Source organism: Salvelinus fontinalis, chromosome 35, assembly GCF_029448725.1.
Source record: "Salvelinus fontinalis isolate EN_2023a chromosome 35, ASM2944872v1, whole genome shotgun sequence".
In the NCBI taxonomy this organism is placed as follows: Eukaryota; Metazoa; Chordata; class Actinopteri; order Salmoniformes; family Salmonidae; genus Salvelinus; species Salvelinus fontinalis.
Genome location: NC_074699.1, coordinates 3,908,096 through 3,930,492, shown reverse-complemented (window position 1 = coordinate 3,930,492; position 22,397 = coordinate 3,908,096). Strand labels below are relative to the sequence as shown.

General features: G+C 41.3%; 1 protein-coding gene across 1 annotated transcript in view; it reads left to right on the top strand.

The window, feature by feature from the left end:
- The first annotated feature begins 1,167 nt into the window (after positions 1-1,167).
- LOC129834262 (CD151 antigen-like) overlaps positions 1,168-22,397 on the top strand; it is a 42,537-nt gene continuing 21,307 nt past the window's right edge. The window contains exons 1-3 of the mRNA XM_055899101.1: positions 1,168-1,408; positions 11,272-11,368; positions 19,766-19,957. Of these exons, the coding sequence (XP_055755076.1) occupies positions 11,273-11,368; positions 19,766-19,957 (288 nt within the window). The 5' untranslated portion in view covers positions 1,168-1,408; position 11,272. The remainder of the gene's footprint in view (positions 1,409-11,271; positions 11,369-19,765; positions 19,958-22,397) is intronic.

The following is a 22,397-nucleotide window of genomic DNA, read 5'->3' as shown; positions in this document are numbered from 1 at the left end:
TTCACAGAAATAACAAGTAAAGGTATAACTATCAATTAGTTATGGTGTTTTTACTGATCCAATTTAGTTTATAAATTAATTAGTGATTAAAACTCAAACCAAATCGGTAATCCAATTTTCCCTGTATCCCAGATAAAAATCTGTATCTGCAGTTAAATTGGCTACAATGGGAAATCATAGTAGTCACAAACCACAGTTGGATTCACAAGTTTGGACAGCACAGTACAGTAAAGTACTACGAAGTAGAGTTCAGTACAGTACACAGCAGAGCACACTGGAGTTGAGTACACTATAATGTACTGTATTGGGTGAGCGGTTTCTTGTTTGTTTATACAGTTTGTTGAGTGCCAAAGTGGTGTTGGCTTGTGGAGGGATGTATACAGCCGTGATGAATATGGATGACAACTCTCTTGGTAGATTAAAGGGTCTGCAGCTTACCATGAGGTATACTATATCAGGTGAACAAAAGGTTGTGATTTCTTTCACAATGTGTTTATGAAGAGACACACTGTACTCTACTTTGCTGTACTTGGATGTCCAAACTTGTGAAACATAGATGTCTATGATTGGTTCAAATTTGGTCCGAACCAGACCAACCAAATTTGGTATTGTTTGGGGGCAGAGCTCATTAAAATAATAGCCAGTGTGTAGAATAATACCCAAAAATGCAAAGGAGGATATTGCATATTTTTACCTTTGTGTACCTATTTAGGATACATCACCATGAAGAGAATGACATTCATAACTATGCATTTCTGTGTAGTATAAATCAGGGACCCATGATGAAATTCAGTTACCTCAATTATGTTACTTGGTGAAAATCCAGTACACTTACTATAGTTCAATACGCAAAATAGATTTTTTCAAAGTCAATGTGTCATGTCATAGCCAGCGGACATCCCACTCTTCCCGCAGACATCCTTGAATCATAATTCAGAGCAGATATTTAACAGAGTTTTCAGAAAAAACTGGAACACACAGAATGGAGTACACAGCTCTTCCAGTAAATATGTTTGACTAACATTTACAGTGAACATTATTAAAAATAGTCCTTGTGCATAGAGTTGTAGCCTATGGTTTGGTAAACTTTGAAATCAATATTTTTTTGTTTGGCATACGTTTAAAAACTCTGACTCTTAGCGCAAATCCGTTTCCCGTTCGCAAAGCAGCAACCAGGAACATAACTGCCTCAGGGCAGAAAAAAAGCAAGGTGATTGGGGTGGAGTCGACACGACCTACTGTACAGTCACAGACTCCAGTGGACTAGCTAATCACAAGTTTAGCATTTTGCCCTTCCCCTCTTTGGTTTGGACAATTGAAGGAATCCCTGAAAAATAGAGTTTGAAACGTCTCTATCTATTATTTTGGATACATCAACGCCTTGATACTTGTGACAACACAGCCGCAGGTAGGTACGGAGCAGCAGCCTCAAGCGTGTTACTTTGTAGAACATTAACATGTTCGACAGCCACAATGTTGCAATTCACAGAAAAGTTCATTTAAACGTTCCGTTTTGGATTATAAGGCAACCTATTCATTTTCTTATTTTAGTGATACCAAGCAGGGTTTAAATGTCAATTTGAACGTATTACTGCGGCAAAGTGATTGTTGTCTAGCTAGCATGTAGGCTATGTTAGCTCACAGGAACACAGCAATTATATATTATTTGTGAATCGGAGATACGCAGTCAACTGCTGTGATTAGGTACGCCAAAAATTATTTAGAACAGGGATCATCAACTAAATCTCCCCCTGTCAGACTTGCTTGTTAGTGGAGATTTCCGCTCTTCACTCCGTTGTCAGTTTAGCCTACATGTCACTGATCTTAGTAGCAGAAAGCATTTTGTGTGTGTCCTTCAAGGCAGCTGTCAATGATCACGTTAGGCTGCGTTATATATATATTTTTTATTTTTCTGGCGGTTTGATCGCAGGGGAGGCGCTAGTAATCTCTGCAGTTTTCGGTGTGGCTATTTGTTTTAAGTGTATTAGTCTATAAATAAATCTCTTTACAAACTTCGTCATGAAAAGTTTGCTTGCCTACATTTTACTCCCTCCTCTATGGGCGGAACATATAGTTGTAAATAGTTCGTAGACTGCAAATTGACCGCAAGAAGCACAAACGGATATAATATTTGACTAAAACGTTAAATCATTTCAAACCTTGCTCACATTTTGTATATGGTCACACATACAGTGCCCTGAAAAAGTATTCACACGTTTTGGAATTCGTTACATTTTAATGTGTTACAAATCTACACAAAACACTGTAATGTCAAAGTGTAAGATGTTTTTGTTTGTTGGGGGGGTAAATACACAATTCATAACTAAAATATAGTCGTTGTGTAAGTTTTCAGCCCCTTTGTTTAGGCAAGTTAAAATTAGTTCAGGAGTACAATGTGGCTTAACAAATACATTTGAATGAGCAGTTGCCATACCAAGCAGTCAGGATGCTCTCGATGGTGCAGCTGTAGAACCTTTTGAGGATCTGAGGACCCATGCTGAATCTTTTCAGTCTCTTGAGGGGGAATACGTTTTGTTGTGCCCTCTTCACGACTGTCTTGGTGTGCTTGGACCATGTTAGATTGTTGGTGATGTGGACATCAAGGGACTTGAAGCTCTCAACCTGCTCCACTACAGCCCTGTCAATGAGAATGGGGGTGTGCTCGGTCCTCCTTTTCCTGTAGTCCATAATCATCTCCGTAGTCTTGATCACGTTGAGGGAGAGGTTGTTGTCCTTGCATCACACGGTTAGGTCTCTGACCTCCTCCCCATAGGCTGTCTCGTCGTTGTCGGTGATCAGGCCTCCCACTGTTGTGTCATCTGCAAACTTAATGATAGTGTTGGAGTCGTGCCTGGCCGTGCAGTCATGAGTAATCAGGGAGTACAGGAGGGGACTGAGCACACAGCCATGTGGGGCTCCTGTGTTGAGGATCAGTGTGGCGGATGTGTTGTTACCTACCCTTACCACCTGGGGGCGGCCCGTCAGGAAGTCCAGTATCCAGTGGCAAAGGGAGGTGTTTAGTCCCAGGGTCCTTCGCTTAGTGATGAGCTTTGAGGGCACTAAGGTGTTAAACGCTGAGCTGTAGTCAATGAATAGCATTCTCACATAGGTGTTCCTTTTGTCCAGGTGTGTAAGGGCAGTGTGAAGTGAAATAGAGATAGCATCATCTGTGGATCTGTTGGGGCGGTATGCAAATTGGAGTGGGTCTAGGGTTTCTGGGATGATGGTGTTGTGAGCCATGACCAGCCTTTCAAAGCACTTCATGGTTACAGACGTGAGTGCTACGGGTCGGTAGTCATTTAGGCATGTTACCTTAGTCCCTGTGCCCAAGAACACTATGGTGGTCTGCTTGAAACATGTTTTGTATTACAGACTCAGACAGGGAGACGTTGAAAATGTCAGTGAAGACACTTGCCAGTTGGTCAGCGCATGCTCGGAGTACACATCCTGGTAATCCGTCTGGCCCTGCGGCCGCGTGAATGTTGCTCGCTGTTCTGATTTCTAGAAGCTCTTTTCGGTCATAAGACACGGTGGCAGAAACATTATGTATAAAATAAGTTACAAATAACGCAAAAAAACATACACAATAGCACAATTGGTTACGGGATCGTAAAACGGCAGTCATCTCCTTCAGCGCCATTTCTTAATATGCCAGTCATTTGCAAAATACCCCAAAACCTATGTATTAATTATTATAATGGATTTTATTCATCATTAATCTAATGAATAATAGTTTGACTAAACACGTGTAGGCCTATAGCCAATGTAAAAGTATACGAATGTGAAGGAACATGGTTTCTTCTGTCAAGTCCTTAACATGTCTGGAACTGGAAGGGTTTAAGGCCTTCAAATACTTGAACGATCTGTCATGCACAGGAGACAAGTCAGTGATTACTCATTGGGGTTAAGTTGTGAGCCTATTTCATACAGGCGTGGTATGTCTGGGGTATTTCTGCTTGTCAGCGGTCTTGTATTGAGCAGTAGGCGACTCAATTAAGATTGAAGGAAAAAGGGGATTTCAGTGTTCAAAATGTGAACATCCATGTACGTTTTCAGTGTTGAACCCTGTGTATTGAAAGAGCCTTTGATTTTGTATGTCTCAGATTAGGAATTTAAGTTGGACCTCTTTAGTGTATTGTGCTCCTCCTGTACACATTCGTTTTCTTTACTCAGCTGCCCCATTGATGTACATAATACAAGGATGAGTTCCTGTCAAAGGTTTGTTTGAATTTAATCGACAGGGACACACTAAAGGGGTCCACCCTAACAGATGGTCAACAGACACCGGGCAGGTTCAGTCGACAGACCCCCACACAAATATAGGCCTACACACACTATAAAACCATGAACGCTTGATGACGTAACCTACATTGTCTGCTAATGCCAAATGTAAGCACGGTGTGCTTACTTAATGAGCTGCTGGATATGGAGTTCTCTATATTAGATGCCAGAAAAGTTATTCCACCAGAAATAGCTTTGGCTACTGTACGTTTAACATTTTGTTTTTGGAGACACACAAGTGTAATAGGAATGTTAGTGTCAGCAAGTCCTAGTCATGCCCACATCATTTTTGTGGGCCATGTGTGACAATTTTTACTTTACCGTCTTTTTTGTTGACCATGCCCTCCTTTGGCCTGTGGATATAAACTCTGTATGATCTCACTGGTTTTATGCTCCTCAACCCACCGGAAAGGGCATCCACAGACACGAATGAACTCAGTGACTCAGCGTGTAACTCATTGGGGTGTTGACTATATATGTTCAGGCCAACTTTCGATCTCCTATATAGAGAGATATTGTTATAGATATGACCTTTTTAATGAAGTCAATCCAAATATATTATTGGTCACATGAATTAAGTATGCACTCTGAGTGCATGATGCTGATGTGTTATAGTGAATATAAGCCCGTTCAAACAGTTCACTACAGCACAATGCAAATGCGTCTTCATTCCACAGCTGTTGTTTGCTTTGTCCTCTCTTCCCTATGCTGGTCGGCAGTAGCCTGTTAGTAGGCTCGAGAAGGCTGTCGTGTGTGTGTGTGTGCACGAGTGGTGTAGATAAGGCTCTTACTATCACAGAAAGATTAGATTAGTACACTCTGGTACGGCCTGTGTGTGTGTGGGAGAGACAGACGGAGGAAGAGGGGAGGGCAGGTCTGGACGTGACTGATGAGTTAAAGGTGCTGTATGGTCAATCCAACGTCATTAAAACTTGTTTTTTCAACCACTCCACACATTTCTTGTTAACAAACTATGGTTTTGGCAAGTCGGTTAGGACATCTACTTTGTGCATGACACAAGTAATTTTTCCAACAATTGTTTACAGACAGATTATTTCACTTATAATTCACTGTATCACAATTCCAGTGGGTCAGAAGTTTACATACACTAAGTTGACTGTGCCTTTAAACAGCTTGAAAAATTCCAGAAAATTATGTCATGGCTTTAGAAGCTTCTGATAGGCTAATTGACATCATTTGAGGCAATTGGAGGTGTAACTGTGCATGTATTTCAAGGCCTACCTTCAAACTCAGTTCCTCTTTGCTTGACATCATGGGAAAATAAAAAGAAACCAGCCAAGACCTCAGAGAAAAAATTGTAGACCTCCACAAGTCTGGTTCATCCTTGGGAGCAATTTCCAAACGCCTGAAGGTACCACGTTCATCTGTACAAACAATAGTACACAAGTATAAACACCATGGGAGCACGCAGCCATCATACCGCTCATCCTAGAGATGAATGTACTTTGGTGCGGAAAGTGCTAAATAATCCCAGAACAGCAGCAAAGGACCTTGTGAAGATGCTGGAGGAAACAGGTACAAAAGTATCTATATCCACAGTAAAACAAGTCCTATATCGACATAACCTGAAAGGCCGCTCAGCAAGGAAGAAGCCACTGCTCCAAAACCGCCAATAAAAAAATCAAGACTACGGGTTGCAACTGCACATGGGGACAAAGATCATACTTTTTTGAGAAATGTCCTCTGGTCTGATGAAACAAAAATATAACTGTTTGGCCATAATGACCATCATTATGCTTGGAGGAAAAAGGGGGAGGCTTGCAAGCTGAAGAACACCCTCCCAACCGTGAAGCACGGGGGTGGCAGCATCATGTTGTGGGGGTGCTTTGCTGCAGGTGGGACTGGTGCACTTTACAAAATAGATGGCGTCATGAGGGAGGAAAATTATGTAAATATATTGAAGCAACATCTCAAGACATCAGTCAGGAAGTTAAAGCTTGGTCGCAAATGGGTCTTCCAAATAGACAATGACCCCAAGCATACTTCCAAAGTTGTGGCAAAATGGCTTAAGGACAACAAAGTTTTGGAGTGGCCATAACAAAACTCTGACCTCAATCCTATAGAAAATGTGTGGGCAGAACTGAAATAGCATGTGTGAGCAAGGAGGCCTACAAACCTGACTCAGTTACACTAGCTCTGTTAGGAGGAGTGGGCCTTAAATTCACCCAACTTATTGTGGGAAGCTTGTGGAAGGCTACACGAAATGTTTGACCCAAGTGAAACAATTTAAAGGCAATGCTACCAAATACTAATTGAGTGTATGTTAACTTCTGACCCACTGGGAATGTGATGAAAGAAATAAAAGCTTAAATAAATAATTCTCAACCATTATTCTGACATTTCACATTCTTAAAATAGTGGTGATCCTAACTGACCTAAGACATGGAATTTTTACTAGGATTAAATGTCAGGAATTGTGAAAAACTGAGTTTAAATGTATTTGGCTAAGGTGTATGTAAACTTCCGACTTCATCTGTATGTAAGAATGCTGTTTATTGACTATAGCTCAGCCTCCCTCCAAGCTCATCACTAAGCGCAGGGCCCTGGGTCTGAACCCCTCCCTGTTCAGCTGGGTCCTGGACTTCCTGACGGGCCGACCCCAAGGGGTGAAGGTAGCCAACAACACCTCCACCACGCTGATCCTCAACACTGGGGCCACACAGGGGTGTGTGCTCAGCCCTGTCCTGTACTCCCTGTTCGAGTGACAGCCTACAGGGAGGAGGTGAGAGCCCTGGCGGATTGGTGCCAAGAAAATGACCGCTCCCTCAACAAAACAAACAAGCTGATCGTGGACTACAGAAGACAGCAGAGAGTGCACTCTCGACATCGACTGGGCCGCAATGGAGAGGGTCAAAGCTTCAAGTTCCTTGGCATGGACATATCTGATGACCTGAAATGGTCCCTTCACATCTCAGGAGGCTGAAGAAATTCTGCTTGGCCTCTAACTTCTACAGATGCACCATTGAGAGCTTCCTGTCTGGCACCGGTGTCACAGGAAGGCCAAGAAGATCATCAAGGACCTCAGTCACCTGAGCTACAGCCTCTTCACCCCGCTACCATCTAGAACGGGTAGGCAACCCTAGTCCTGGAGTGCCGCAGGCACTTCATGTTTTTGATTTAACCGAGCTAGAAGATCAGGCATGTTGAATTTAGGCAATTATTGAACTGATCAATTGATTCAGTTGGGAACAAAACCCGGTTTCAACCGGTCCCAAGAATAAAGTGATCACTGCACACGGACAACTGCAGCTGTTGGATCACCTCAGAGTTCGTATCTACACCATAATCAAGATGTCGGATGGACTGCAGCTTTGCCTGACACAAAGCTCTATCGCGGACAGGAAAAGAGCAAAAATGGGACGTTATTGCACCTGGATACAATGCCCCTCATTTTGGCCAGATATTCTGCTTATTTACTTCCTTAAAGTGACTGAGACTCGCCTATTACTTTACTGCAGAGATTGGAAACCACTAGCCTAGCTACTAATTACTGTGGTTACTTCCTGTTGTCTTGACTTCCTTTTTAGTCACAATGGATGTGGAGTCTCTATACACCACCATTGAACATGAACAAGGTTTGGCAGCTATGCACCATTTCTCGAGTACCCGGCCTGAGACTGAGATGCCTCCTACAGAATTCATTGTCTCACTGACTGAATGGACTCTTAATCATAACATCTTTATCTTTCAGGACCGTATTTTTAAACGGTCAAAGGATGTGCCATGGGAGCTTGCTACAGCCCTTCCTACGTTGGTTTGTACTTGGGTAAATGGGAAAATGACTTCATTTTGGATCCTTCTAATAGCCATTTCTTTGACCGGATTATATGGTGGGGACGCTATATTGATGTTTGCCTGTTTTGGTCCGGCTCAGAAGATGAACTTATTTCCTTCCACCAATACCCTAACAGCATTAACCCTAACATCAAACTAACTATGGAATACAGCAAGGATAACATTCATTTTTTGGACCTCGACATTAGTAAAAATGACAAAGGTTGTTTGCACACGTCAATCTTTAGGAAGCCTACAGATGGGAATACCATTCTGAGGGCAGACAGCTTTCACCCCAAAAGGCTAAAAGAGAATATTCCATATGGCCAATTCCAAAGAGTCCGCAGAATTTGCGATCAGGAAACAGACTACAGTGTCAAATCTGCTGAATTGGAGAATCGCTTCTTGAATCGGGGCTACAGCGTTCAGGTCCTGAAAGATACAGGTATAAGTGCTGGATTACTTGACAGAGAGAACTTGTTGCGAAGGGGAGTGCCTCGTGATACATCAGTGTATTTTGTTACAAAATACAGCACTGAAAGCAGAGAACATTAAAATAATCATAAAAAATTATTGGGGAATCATCCAAAGTGATACGCTACTACGCCAAGTCTTTCCTGAGCCACCAGTCATACATAAGCTTTAAGAGATGTCCTACCCTAAATGACAAATTTTTCCACAGTTATCTTCCGGGTGACTCTCAAAAAACTTGGCTTGACCACAAACCCAAGGGCTCTTTTAAATGTTACCAGTGCAACCATTGCAGAAATATTGCACAGAAAAAGGATTTTGTTGACACCGCTTCCAAAATGGAGTATTATGTCAAGCATTTCATGAACTGCAAAACCACTCATGTCATCTATAGATTGGAATGTCCACAGTGCAAGGTGTTCTACATTGGACGGACAAAGAGACGCCTTCAAGACGCCTTCAAGACCGCTTAGCGGAACACAGGGTAGGCCATACGGGTAGGCAATGAAGACTACCCCATGGCAAGGCACTACAAGTCCTTACACCATGGCAACCCTGCCTCCCTACAAGCTATGGGTATTGATCATGTTCCGGCCTCTATTAGAAAAGGGGACCGTCTTAAACAGTTAAACCAAAGGTAAAGGTTTTGGATTTACAAACTACAGGCCACTAAATACCCTGGTTTAAATGACGGTATGGATTTCTCACCCTTCCTGTAGGGTTGTGATGGGTTCATTTGCTGTCATCTAGTGGACATTTTGCTCAATTGCCCTCAGCTATGTATAGACTGTTGTTGTTCATGGTTTGCTATGTTCTAGTGTACTATGGAATATATTGCTTTCTTATTCTTGACACTTCTCCCAGTCATATTTAAGGTTAGAACTACCTTTCTAAGTGTCCTGATACTTCTAGCTTGGAGTTGTATTTTTATGATAACAGCTTCAGTGTTTCACTTTTTAATGTGTATAGTATTGCTTACTAGGTGTGTCCAATCAACATTTTAACCACTCCCTCTTCAAGTTAGGGCTAATTGGAAACGCTGTTCAAAAGAGGACATTGTATTATTTCTTTGTACTCCCTGACGAAGGCCGTGCAGCCGAAACGCGTCAGATTTTTAAAACTTTGTTTCTATTGAACATGCCATACAAATAAAGGCATTTTAATTATATGAAGAGTGCCTTGGTCCTCCTTTTTGACGACCAATTCACCCCTTTTACCAAAGAGCGCCTTCTGTCTACTAAAAAATGTACAATTGTGTACCTTAGTAGCGCCCTTCCTCCTCTTTCTACTAGTACAAGCATACATGTATTTTTGTTAAGATTTAAGTTGATTAAAACACAAACTACAGTTATGCATAGTATGCATCTAGCCATCTGCCAAGATTAGGAACAATTAGAAACTTGTGTACTCCAAGACGTTTGGAGTGGACAGGTAGTAGTTGATGCAGAGAGAGAAGAATTAGATCAGGGATATCAGGGATAGAAGACCTACAAGTGGTGGACAGAAATGCTAACAAATGAGGGACGAGAAGATGACTATTACGTGACTACGCATGCACTTTTGGTTGGGGGGCGTTGTTATATTGTCATCCTTCATCCAGGGGATTTCTGTTTTTACCTTTTGTAATACAACAGTAGAGAGGGAAATTTGAAACTTTCTTCAGATAGGCTTTAGGAAGTCAAGTTGAACTAATTAACAAAAATAGCAGTGCAGGAAATGTGAATGAGCTCTCAGTTAATTCATAGAAATGTGTGTGTGTTACGGTCTTTGTGTGTGGCTTCTTATCCAGAAAGGTAATTTTTTGCAGATTATTTTTACCAAGCAATAACACCCAATTCAACTGATCATTTCTTGATTGAAGTCTATGATTAGTTGAATCAGATGTGTACTGGTTGGCAAGAACAAAAGCCTAATTTCACATTGATCTCTGTGGATATGTTTGGACCCTGCTATGAGTGCTACTTTCATGATAAAAGTCATGATCAGTTTTAACTTTAGAATATAATCTAATTGTACACAAGAAATGTCAGTTTAAGATTTGAACATTTGGAAATGAATTCAAATAGATTATTTAAGAGGTGGGCTTATTTGGAACACCCATGGGTTTAAAGCCCATTGCTGACTTTTCATATATTATTATCAAATATTTGTATGTCTTATTAAATAATATTGTAAGTAAAGCATCAACTTCCCATGAAATTTATTTCATCAAAATTAGGACAGTATATGTTAAAAATATTTCAAAATAGATTTTGGTTGGCTTAATAGGCACACTTATATTGTTCCAAACATTGTCTAAAAATAAGCAAAATCAAAAAGTTCACTTTTGAGCTATTAATATTTTTTACATTGAATAAATCTATTTAACATGTTTTATTTCATAGTATAGACATACTCCATATTTTCGAGCACACTATAAGGAGTATAATGACACCAAGATGTTGTTCCTACCATGTATGGTTCACAGATGATAGGGCCTTAAAGGAGGCCTGTATATGTCAAAAAAAGGCATTTTCTCAATAATGGTTTGTGATACGAATGTAAAAAGCATGTTTAAACATCCTTACTCCAATAAAGTTTTTATTTGAGAATTGCCAGAACGATCTGTGATTAGCAAAAATAGGATTATTCCGTGTCTGGGGAAACTGGCCCTAAAAGAAACGGCAACGGATACAGGGTTAACTGTTTGAACATTTCAAATCCACCTCTCTCTTTCTCCGACAGCATGGGGGCACCAGCGACAGCGTACGACGAGAAGAAGGAAACATGTGGGACCGTCTGTCTGAAGTACCTCCTATTCACATTCAACTTCCTCTTCTGGGTGAGTCTGTCTGCCTGTGTAACAGTATAACTTTAAACCGTCCCCTCGCCCCGACCCGGGCGCGAACCAGGGACCCTCTGCACACATCGACAACAGTCGCCCACGAAGCAGCGTTACCCATCGCTCCACAAAAGCCACGGCTCTTGCAAAGCAAGGGGCAACACTACTTAAGTCTCAGAGCAAGTGACGTAACTGATTGAAATGCTACTAGCGCACACCCGCTAACTAGCTAGCCATTTCACATCCGTTACACTTGCATGTGATTTTCATGCTGGGAAGACAACCCCTCTGAGAAATATGGGCTTTTGTATCTTTCCGGTGTCCACAGACCAACACAACACCACCAGGCATTCCATCCCACGTTCCCTATATCGCACAACTGTTACCCAGCCCGCTAGACGATACAGGTGTCCTTGAGTTGGCACGGGGACACGTTTTTTGGTGCGGTGCTGCAACATCTGCTGATGTACAAGTGTTAATGTTTTATGCGGTCGATTTAACCGCTTGTCATAATATTCAAACTGGGATATATTTTCTAAGTTGATATAGGCCTACACTTCTAGAGGGAATTATGTTGCGTTTTGAAGAAGAATACTGGCATTTTAATTAATACTCATGGGAACTACCTCCCGGGTGGCGCAGTGGTCTAGGGCACTGCATCGCAGTGCTAGCTGCGCCACCAGAGTCTCTGGGTTCTCGCCCAGCCTGGGCTGGGTTCGCGCCCAGGCTCTGTCGCAGCCGGCCGCAACCGGGAGGTCCGTGGGGCGACGCACAATTGGCATAGCGTCGTCCGGGTCAGGGAGGGTTTTGCCGGTAGGGATATCCTTGTCTCAGTATGTAAAAATGTAATAAAATGTATGCACTCTACTGTAAGTCGCTCTGGATAAGAGCGTCTGCTAAATGACTAAAATGTAAATGTAACTATTCCACAGTATTTAATACTGCACAAGGATGAATGGCTAAGGATTGAAGGTGGCAGTGGTTCATTTGTTTGCCACTGTAGGTGGTGGGCTGCAGCAAGCTATCTGCCTTGGTTTTCGAGATGATCGATCTATGTCAAGGGAGGAGTTTGGTCGATAGGCTGTTGGTCGACCGAGATTTCTTTAGTTAAGCAGTAGTGGACTGTTCCATTGTGAAGGCCGTGGGGATGGCACTGTACATCAGTCTAAGACATGTATATGGCTATATTACATAAGAACAATGGTGCAACACTAATATATATATTTTTTATAACAAATGCACTTTCTCCCGCAATGGATAGTGGTCGCTGTTGAATTGGCGCCTTTTCCTAGACCGTATTGCTACAGTGGCAAGAAAAAGTATGTGAACCCTTTGGAATTCCCTGGATTTCTGCATACATTGGACATCAAATTTGATCTGATCTTCATCTAAGTCACAACAATCGACCAACACAGTGTGCTTAAACTAATAACACACACATTATTGTATTTTTCTTGTCTATATTGACTACATCATTTAAACATTCACAGTGTAGGTTGGAAAAAGTATGTGAACCCCTAGGCTAATGACCAAAAGCTAATTGGAGTCAGGTGTCAGCTAACCTGGAGTCCAATCAATGACATGAGATTGGAGATGTTGGTTAGCGCTGCCCTGCCCTATAAAAAAATACTCACAAAATTTGAATTTGCTATTCAGAAGAGGCATTGCCTGATGTGTGAACCATGCCTCGAACTAAAGATATCTCAGAAGACCTAAAATTAAGAATTGTTGCCTTGCATAAAGCTTGAATGGGTTACAAAGTATCTCTAAAAGCCTTGATGTTCATCAGTCCATGGTAAGACAAATTATCTATAAATGTAGAAAGTTCAACACTGTTGCTACTCTCCCTAGGAGTGGCTGTCCTGCAAAGATGACTACAAGAGCACAGCTCAGAATGCTCAATGAGGTTAAGAAGAATCCTAGAGTGTCAGCTGAAGACTTACAGAAATCTCTGGAACAGGCTAACAACTCTGTTGACGAGTTTTCGATATGTAAAACACTAAACAAGAATGGTTTTCATGGGAGGACACCACGGAAGAAGCAACTGCTGTCCAAAAAAAACATTGCTGCACGTCTGAAGTTTGCAAAAGTGCACCTGGATGTTCCACAGCGCTACTGGCAAAATATTCTGTGGACAGATGAAACTACATTTGAGTTGTTTGGAAGGAACACACAACACTGTGTGGAGAAAAAAAGGCACAGCACATACTTTTTCTTTCCACTGTAACTCTGGGTCTTCCTTTCCTATGGCGGTCCTCGTGAGAGCCAGTTTCATCATAGCGTTTGATTTTTGTGACAACCCTGGAAGAAACTTTTGAAGTTCTTGACATTTCTGCGTTGACTGACCTTCATGTCTTAAAGTAATGATAGACAGTCATTTCCCTTTGCTTATTTGAGCTGTTCTTGGACTTGGTCTTATACCAAATAGGGCTATCTTCTGTATACCACCCCTACCTTGTCACAACACAACTGATTGGCTCAAATGTATTAAGAAGGAAAGAAATTCCACAAATTAACTTAAGACACATTTGTTAATTGAAATGCATTCTAGGTGACTACCTCATAAAGCTGGTTGAGAGAATGCCATGGCAAAGGGTAGCTACTTTGAATAATCTCAAATAAGTATATTTTGGTTTAACACTTTTGCTTACTACATGATTCCATATGTGTTATTTCACAGTTTTGATGTCTTCACTATTATTCTACAATGTAGAAAATAGTAAAAATGAAGAAAAACCCTGGAATGAGTACGTGTCAACTTTTGACTAGTACTATGTATTGTTGTGGAAATTCATGTATACTGAGAGACACTTGGACAATTATTCAAACAATACCTTCTAGAGGAATCCTGGTTCTTATATATCTGACACTAAAAATGCTTAATAATGGCTGGTCATAACCACGAGATGAACCCAAAGTGGCTTATCTGCACTTGGTGTTGTTTTACCCCCAGCCCAGGTGCCAGGATGATTAGGAACAATGAGGGTTTTGTTCTACTCCTGCAGGTTATCTCTATCTCAGTTCCACCCACCACATCTTGTCTATGGAATGCAGACTTTAGGTTTTATCACCAAGTCAACTATCAGCTCAAGCCCCAGAGGCCCAACTCAGTCCCACAGACACAGATGGGGGAGTACTCATCATAGCTATTCGATGCATAAACAGTATTAAACAATATAGTAATTATTCTATTACAATCCTCCATTTTGAGACTTCTCTCATCTTAAAAAGACATTTAAAATGTCGCTAAGAAATTCTCTGCAGTCTAAGTCGGTATGAAACAAAATCATCATGTTGATAGAAGATACTCCCTGAGCATACTCCCATTGGTCAGCATGGTAGAAATAGCCTTTTCCATCCCTATAGCACCATCTGAAGAAACTGAAATTAGCATTATCTTGTTGGATAAATTCAGGTTGTGACTATCGTTCTAAGTAAAATGTCTTCAAGGCGACACCTATGGACTCTATGTCCCATTAGTATAAACCTGCTATACTTCCTGAGTATTATCATTATCATAAAAAATTGCAATTTGGTAATGGATGTAGGTCAAATAGATTAGGATCAGTTTCACTCTCAGGATCAGAGTTCACCCTCTCCATCCACCAGGGCATGCTGAGAATAATGTCAACATCTTTGGTACACAACTTCTTTACACATGTCACAATCGACATAACAATCAATCCATAATACATTAATTGCGCCACTCATAGAACAGATCTTTATTGTAAAGGGTTTTAACACTGTTTCCCATGCTTGTTCAATGAACCATAAACAATTAATGAACATGCACCTGTGGAACGGTCGTTAAGACACTAACAGCTTACAGACGGTAGGCAATTAAGGTCACAGTTATGAAAGCTTAGGACACTAAAGAGGCCTTTCTACTGACTGAAAAACACCAAAAGAATGATGCCCAGGGTCCCTGCTCATCTGCGTGAACGTGCCTTAGGCATGCTGCAAGGAGGCATGAGGACTGCAGATGTGGCCAGGGCAATAAATTGCAATGTCCGTACTGTGAGACGCCTAAGACAGCGCTACAGGGTGAAAGGACGGACAGCTGATCGTCCTTGCAGTGGCAGACCACGTGTAAACACCTGCACAGGATCGGTACATCCGAACATCACACCTGCGGGACAGGTACTGGATCGGAGAGTAGGGCTAGGGCCATTTCCCCCCCAGAAATGTCCGGGAACTTGCAAGTGCCTTGGTGGAAGGGTGGGGTAACATCTCGCAGCAATAACTGGCAAATCTGGTGTAGACCATGAGGAGGAGATGCACTGCAGTACTTAATGCAGCTGGTGGCCACACCAGATACTGACTGTTACTTTTGATTTACAACCAATTTTCTCATTTTTTGTTCAGGGACAAATTATTACATTTCTGTTAGTCACATGTCTGTAACTTATTCAGTTTATTTCTGTGAAACTAGTTCAGTCTGTTGTTGAATCTTATGTTAATACAAATATTTACACGTTAAGTTTCCTGAAAATAAACGCAGTTGACAGTGAGAGGACGTTTCTTTTTTTTTGCTGAATTTAGTTATTACCATACTAACAATTTACTCAAATCAATTAGTCAGTTTTAAAAGTCATTCAGTTAACAAATCATAATCAAAACACAATTATCCAACCCACATTTTTAGGATGACATTGCTCAGTGATTCACATTGAGTGGTAGTGAACATTAAAACCCTCAATTTAACACACATCCACACTGACAGAATGTACATTTATATTAACATACAAAATATGAAATATTCTAGTGTTTAACTTTCTCATCATGACTATAATTACAGATCAGTATCTCAATGCATTCTTAGTCTAAATTACTATAAATTTAGCAGTGTGTAGACTTCCACAATCAACCTGATACCCCCCAAATAACAATTTTGGACAAGACTAAATCAATTACAGGTACATTTGATCAACCCCCCCCCCCTTTCCCTGAGCACTCAGTCTTCTGGTGTCTCTTCATTGTCTTCTTCAGATAGCTTCACAGTTCAAAGTGGATGGCCCATGATAATGTCCCAATTTCAATGTCTCACCTGAGCCGCCACCACCTTTACTACTACCAGTATACCAGCAACATGAGAAGTTTTGGAACGGCTCTCTCTCCATGCTCACTCCACGTGGACTACTGTCGCACTCCTTGGAGAAAAGGACGAGAGAAAAGGCAGTTGATAGCTTCGACTGGATGCTGTGTAGAGGTTGCTGGCTTGGACTCAGGTCTCTCAATAGAAGTGGTGCAGGACATGGACGTATTGAACACCATTTCTTCAGCCGGTTAGAGAGGGTTTTGAGGTCCACACGGTTTGGTCAAATTGTCCCTTCCATGCATACCATCTGTAGTTACCTTTGCCATAATCTCAAAAGAGGATAGATCAGAACAACTATTTTAGTTTAGGCTATTCTGATTTCACGAAATCCAAACAAATGGTTTACTCTATGCCAAATTATTACTACAACCAATTTTCTCAATGCAAATTTCTAAGACCAATGTCAAAGAAAATAACAATGCTGTTGAATTTTCCTTCTCAAATTGGTTTATACTCTTATCACAGTGTCGACCTAACCGCCGGAATAACAGGGTCAGGGAGTTAGAGGCCTAATCCTTAGGGAGAAATCCTGATCATCCAGCAGATGCAATCTGGTGAGTTTTGTATCGAAACAAACAAACAACGCAACAATACACTCCTTTATATATCCACTCGATACACTTCATATATCGCTCGAGGTGTGAACGTCAATCCAAAAACCTCGAAGGGCTGGTAATTCCCCCATTTTGACACATGACTCACAATGTGATTTAATGTTTAAAAACCAACACTGCAAATCAAATTAGAATTACTACCATTAACTCCATGGATATTTTTTTTACCCATAACTTGATTCAAGGAATAGAAAAATAGACTAGAGACAGGTCTATCCTTTTCGTGGTCCGAATCACACAGATAACTATTAATTATGAGTATTACAAATGACCTTCAAATCAGTATTACATATGACCTTTAAATCATCAACCAATGTCTCTTGGCTTTCCAGTGAGGGCGATCAAACCACACTAGAATGTCAGGTCAGAGGTCATTCAAACCCTTCAAAAAAGCGTTTCTTTCCCGATTAGACAAATTATTTAAAAACACTCAAACATTTCATACATTTCGTATCCCAGGTTACAGTAATTTCTTCAGTACATTTCTTACCAAAATAATTCACGTGTTCAATTTACACAAAAAAATAAAACTTTCAATTTGTGTGCCCCTTTTAGATACCTCAGCTCTAATCTGTGAAAACCCCACTAAAACCAAATGAAATGGACCCCTCACAATAAGGCAGACATGGCATTAAAAACAATAACAAATATTCATAATATAGGGTAAAAACAAACAATTTGCCAGGCCTTATTTAATGTGGAAGCTCCCATAACATACATACTGTAGTGGACTTCCATCAGTCCTGGAAGAAAGAATCCTACTCAAAACACATCAGATAATGGTGTTCCATTAAGTGGAATAGACACCTTCTAAAGTAAACAATCGGAGATACCCTTTCCGGTGATCTTATCATTGTCCCGATTTTTTTTTATTTTTTTTTTTCCCAAGCTGTATGGGCTATTTTATTTAAATGTATTACCCGGACGTAGAAAATCCCATAAGCGTTTATAGTTTAATTGGTTCGTGTACAGAGTCCATGTATAACGTAAGAAATCTTAGGTACTCACATTAACCATTCCATGTGCGTTTTTTATGACTCTCCATCGTGGAACCCAAAAAGCGTTAGTTTCCCGGACGCTGCCCGGCCGTTCATGGGAATAATGCTCCACACTTATCCGGTTCTCTAGACTTCCAGAAACGATAGAAAACGCTACATATCGAATCCAAATTTAAATCAACTTATTTTACACATTTCTATATCTTATCTAAACTTAAGATTTAACACTTATTTCCACACTCACACAACTCTCATATCATATTCACAAACACAGGACACACAGGGGAAGAGGAAAAAACAGTCAGCGCTGTTTTCAGATATCAAACCCTGTCAATATGAACAGGGAAACCCATACCATTATCAAAATATTGCCTAATTAGGGGTCCCAAAACAAGTGTTGTATCCACACTGGGATATCGCCTTACTATGGTATAGATTCTTACATCTATCTAAATGTGCAAAACTACCGACGGAGTACCCATGTCTCCTATCTATGTAACACGGTCCCAAAAATCCAATCTTACCTCGTATTTTCTATGTACCAGGAATATCAAAACACTCACAATAACACCTCACAATAGTAACCCAAGGTATACCGGTTTACCTCATTTATCATTTTTTTTAATCAAAACATTACACGTTATAATTTGAACTTCACCAAGCCGAGTGCTCTCGCAAGCACTTGCTCTCTAGTCCCTTGCTCTACAGTCATGGCCAAAAGTTTTGAGAATTACACAAATATTAATTTTCACAAAGTCTTCTGCCTCAGTTTGTATGATGGCAATTTGCATATACCCCAGAATGTTATGAAGAGTGATCAGATGAATTGCAATTAATTGCAAAGTCCCTCTTTGCCATGCAAATGAACTGTATGCCCAAAAAAACATTTACACTGCATTTCAGCCCTGCCACAAAAGGACCAACTGATATCATGTCAGTGATTTCCTTGTTAACACAGGTGTGAGTGTTGACGAGGACAAGGCTGGAGATCACTCGTGCATGCTGATCGGGTTTGATTAAGGAAGCTTCAAAAGGAGGGTGGTGCTTTGAATCATTGTTCTTCCTCTGTCAATCATGGTTCCCTGCAAGGAAACACATGCCGTCATCATTGCTTTGCACAAAAAGGGCTTCACAGGCAAGGATATTGCTGCCAGTAAGATTGCACCTAAATCAACCATTTATCGGATCAAGAACTTCAAGGAGAGCGGTTCAATTGTTGTGAAGAAGGCTTCAGGGCACCCAAGAAAGTTACTGCATGAATCTGCAGGTAGCTAACCAACCAGGTTAAATGTTAGCTATAACTAGCAATAAAAAATGGCTCTGAGATACGTGTATTATCTGTGTAGTTATATTATTCGTAACTTTAGCTAGTGAGCCAGCCAGCTAACTTTAGCTAGCTAGGTAATAGTACACTTTAACTTGAAATGAAAACAACTATCTTAACTGTATACATGGATGGACACTTCTCCCGCTCTGTCACGGATGCCATGGTTGCCCTTTAGTTTGAAGATATAATCCGGAGACAGGTGTTTTATACAACAGTCTTGTGTGTTCTCTTTTCGACTCCGTCTGCATATTTGCAATCAAACGGCAGAATTTTGATTGCACTGATTTCATAACTCGGTCCTCCAGAAAGTGGAGAGTAACACTTATGCAGTTCTACAATGTGATATCTTTGTCCTCCCAGCTGGCAGGGGGCGTGGTGATGGCGGTGGGCATCTGGACGCTGGTGGAGAAGAGCGACTACATCAGCCTGCTCTCCTCCGCGACCTACGCCGCCTCCGCCTACATCCTGGTCCTAGCCGGGGCCATCGTCATGGTGACGGGAGTGCTGGGCTGCTGCGCCACCTTCAAGGAGCAGAGGAGGCTGCTGAGAGTGGTGAGTGGTGACCCTCAATTATGCACAGACATTTGCACACACACACACACACACACACACGTGTGACACAAGTGGAAATTCTGTCCCAACCGGGACGCAAACTTCCAATCTTCCACACCGTAACATATATAAAAGTTTATTTGCGGCATGCACAGGACACAACAGGTGTAAAATTCTTACCTTGAGAGCTCTTCCCCAACAATGTAGTGATAAGAATGATACAGATAATAATTAAGAATATAATAAACACGTAATAAACTCAAACACAAGAATGCAAGTATATACATGTCAGAGCCAGTACCTTATTCAATGTGCAGGGAGACTGGGGTGGTTGAGGTAGGTTTATACATAAAAGTGACTGGTAGCAGGATATACATAGAAACAGGTCTGAGAAGCGTCAGTGAATGTGTGTGTGAGTATGTGCGTGACAGTGAATGTGTGTGTGTCTAAATGGGTAGAGACCTGTGGATGGGCATAGTAAGTGGGGATAGGCTGTGGGAGAGGGAGATCAGTAGTTGTTAGCCATTTAAATCTTGTTGCCAGGGGATAAAATCTGTTGGTCTGTGCCTTGATGCACTGGTACCGCCTGCCGGACAGGAGCATGGAGAACTCTCCATGTCTCAAGTGGCTGGAGTCTTTGGCAATTTTTTAGGCCTTTCTCAGATATCATCTGGCATGTACGTCCTGGATGACTGGGAGATCACCCCCAGTGATGTGCTGAGTCATTCACATCACCCTCTGTTGGGCCTTCCGGTCGAGGGCGGTGCAGTTGCCAATCCAGACTGTGTTACAACCAGTCTCGAGGATGCTGTCGATGGTGCAGCTGTAAAAGTTCCTGAGGATCTGAGGGGCCATTTCAAATCGTGTCAGCCCCCTGAGGGAGAAGAGGCACTGCTTTGCCTTCTCCACGACTGTGCTGGTGTGAGTGGACCATGTTAGGTCCTCAGTGATGTGGACACAGAGGAACTTGACCCTCTCCACTGCAGCCCTGTGCATGGGGGTGTACACCCCCACTGTTCCCTGTAGTCCATGATCAGCCCCTTGGTCTTGCTGACGTTGACAGAGAGGTCATTGACCTCCTCCTTGTAGGCTGTCTCATCGATTGTGATCAGGCATACCACCACCAGAGCGATTGTAAGTCGCTCTGGATAAGAGCGTCTGCTAAATGACTTAAATGTAAATGTAAATAAGAAACAATGCCTTTTTTGGTGACTTTTTCTAATCATAGTCGCACACCTCAATGTAGCCTAGCCCATAGGCCTCTATGTTTTAATAAGGTTTGTATCACAACTAAAGTGGCCAAATAATTTCTTAAAATTAAGAACGTTAATCTGCTTTACAAGGGATGTATTGCCTAACTGGCATATATAAGCAGCGAGTGAGTTTCAAGTTTGGGGAAGATCCTTTTCACCATAATGCGCTTTTATAATAAAAGTATTACATGCATAATTGCATTTGCTGTCACTTTTGATAATGGTGTTTTGCGCTAATAAAACATTTGCGCTTATAGCCTACTACCATGTGCGCATTGCAATGTAAAGAAATAGCCTAATAGTTTATAAACATTTCAAGCTAAAGGTTCTGATCTGTTGCATCAGCCACATTGCATAAAAAAGTTTTTTTGATACTTGTGGTTGTATTAATTTGTATTAATTTGTATTAATTTTAATTTGTGCTTCTACACCTGCATTCTAGCTGTTTGGGGTTTTAGGCTGGGTCTCTGTACAGCACTTCGAGACATTAGCTGATGTACGAAGGGCTATATAAAATAAACTTGATTGATCTATCGCATCCCACAACTGTCAGACTACGTTTGGAATATTTATTTCTCGCATAGAATAGGTCGACCTTTGTACTATGGGGGATAGTAGATTGACATAGGCTAGTGCTTTTTCTGTTCGTTAAGCCTACACATCTTGTTGGCTGACGAAAAGTAAATGTGGACAGTTCTTCCAATGTCTTCAATATGCACCTCGGAATTGGATAAGGACGCGCGCAGTTGTGTCTCCGATGTGTCTGTCTTCACTTGTAGCCTGTGAGAAAGACCCGATCACGTGATGGAGTGTGCAGCACTTAGGGAGAAGGGCATAACGGCCATTGGCCACAAAAGGCATGAATGTTTTTAGGGTGCATTACGGCCACACAAAGGGGATGCCGCTGTGAAATTCTAGGCATTATCAAGTGCAAGTCAAATTGTGAATGAGTGACTGATGTACAGCCTGTGCAAAAAACCTTTCAAACCACTTTTTTCAAAACATCTTTAGTCGCATCATGCAGCCTTACAATGTATGAAATCAAAACATATAGCCCAACGTTTGTAGAACAACTGAAGTTACATTACTCTAAATTAAGCATATCTGAATACCTATTTCTTTGTTAACCGCTCAACACAAAATAGCTTCGTTTGCCCACTCCCTCAAATCGTTTGGAGAGAATATCA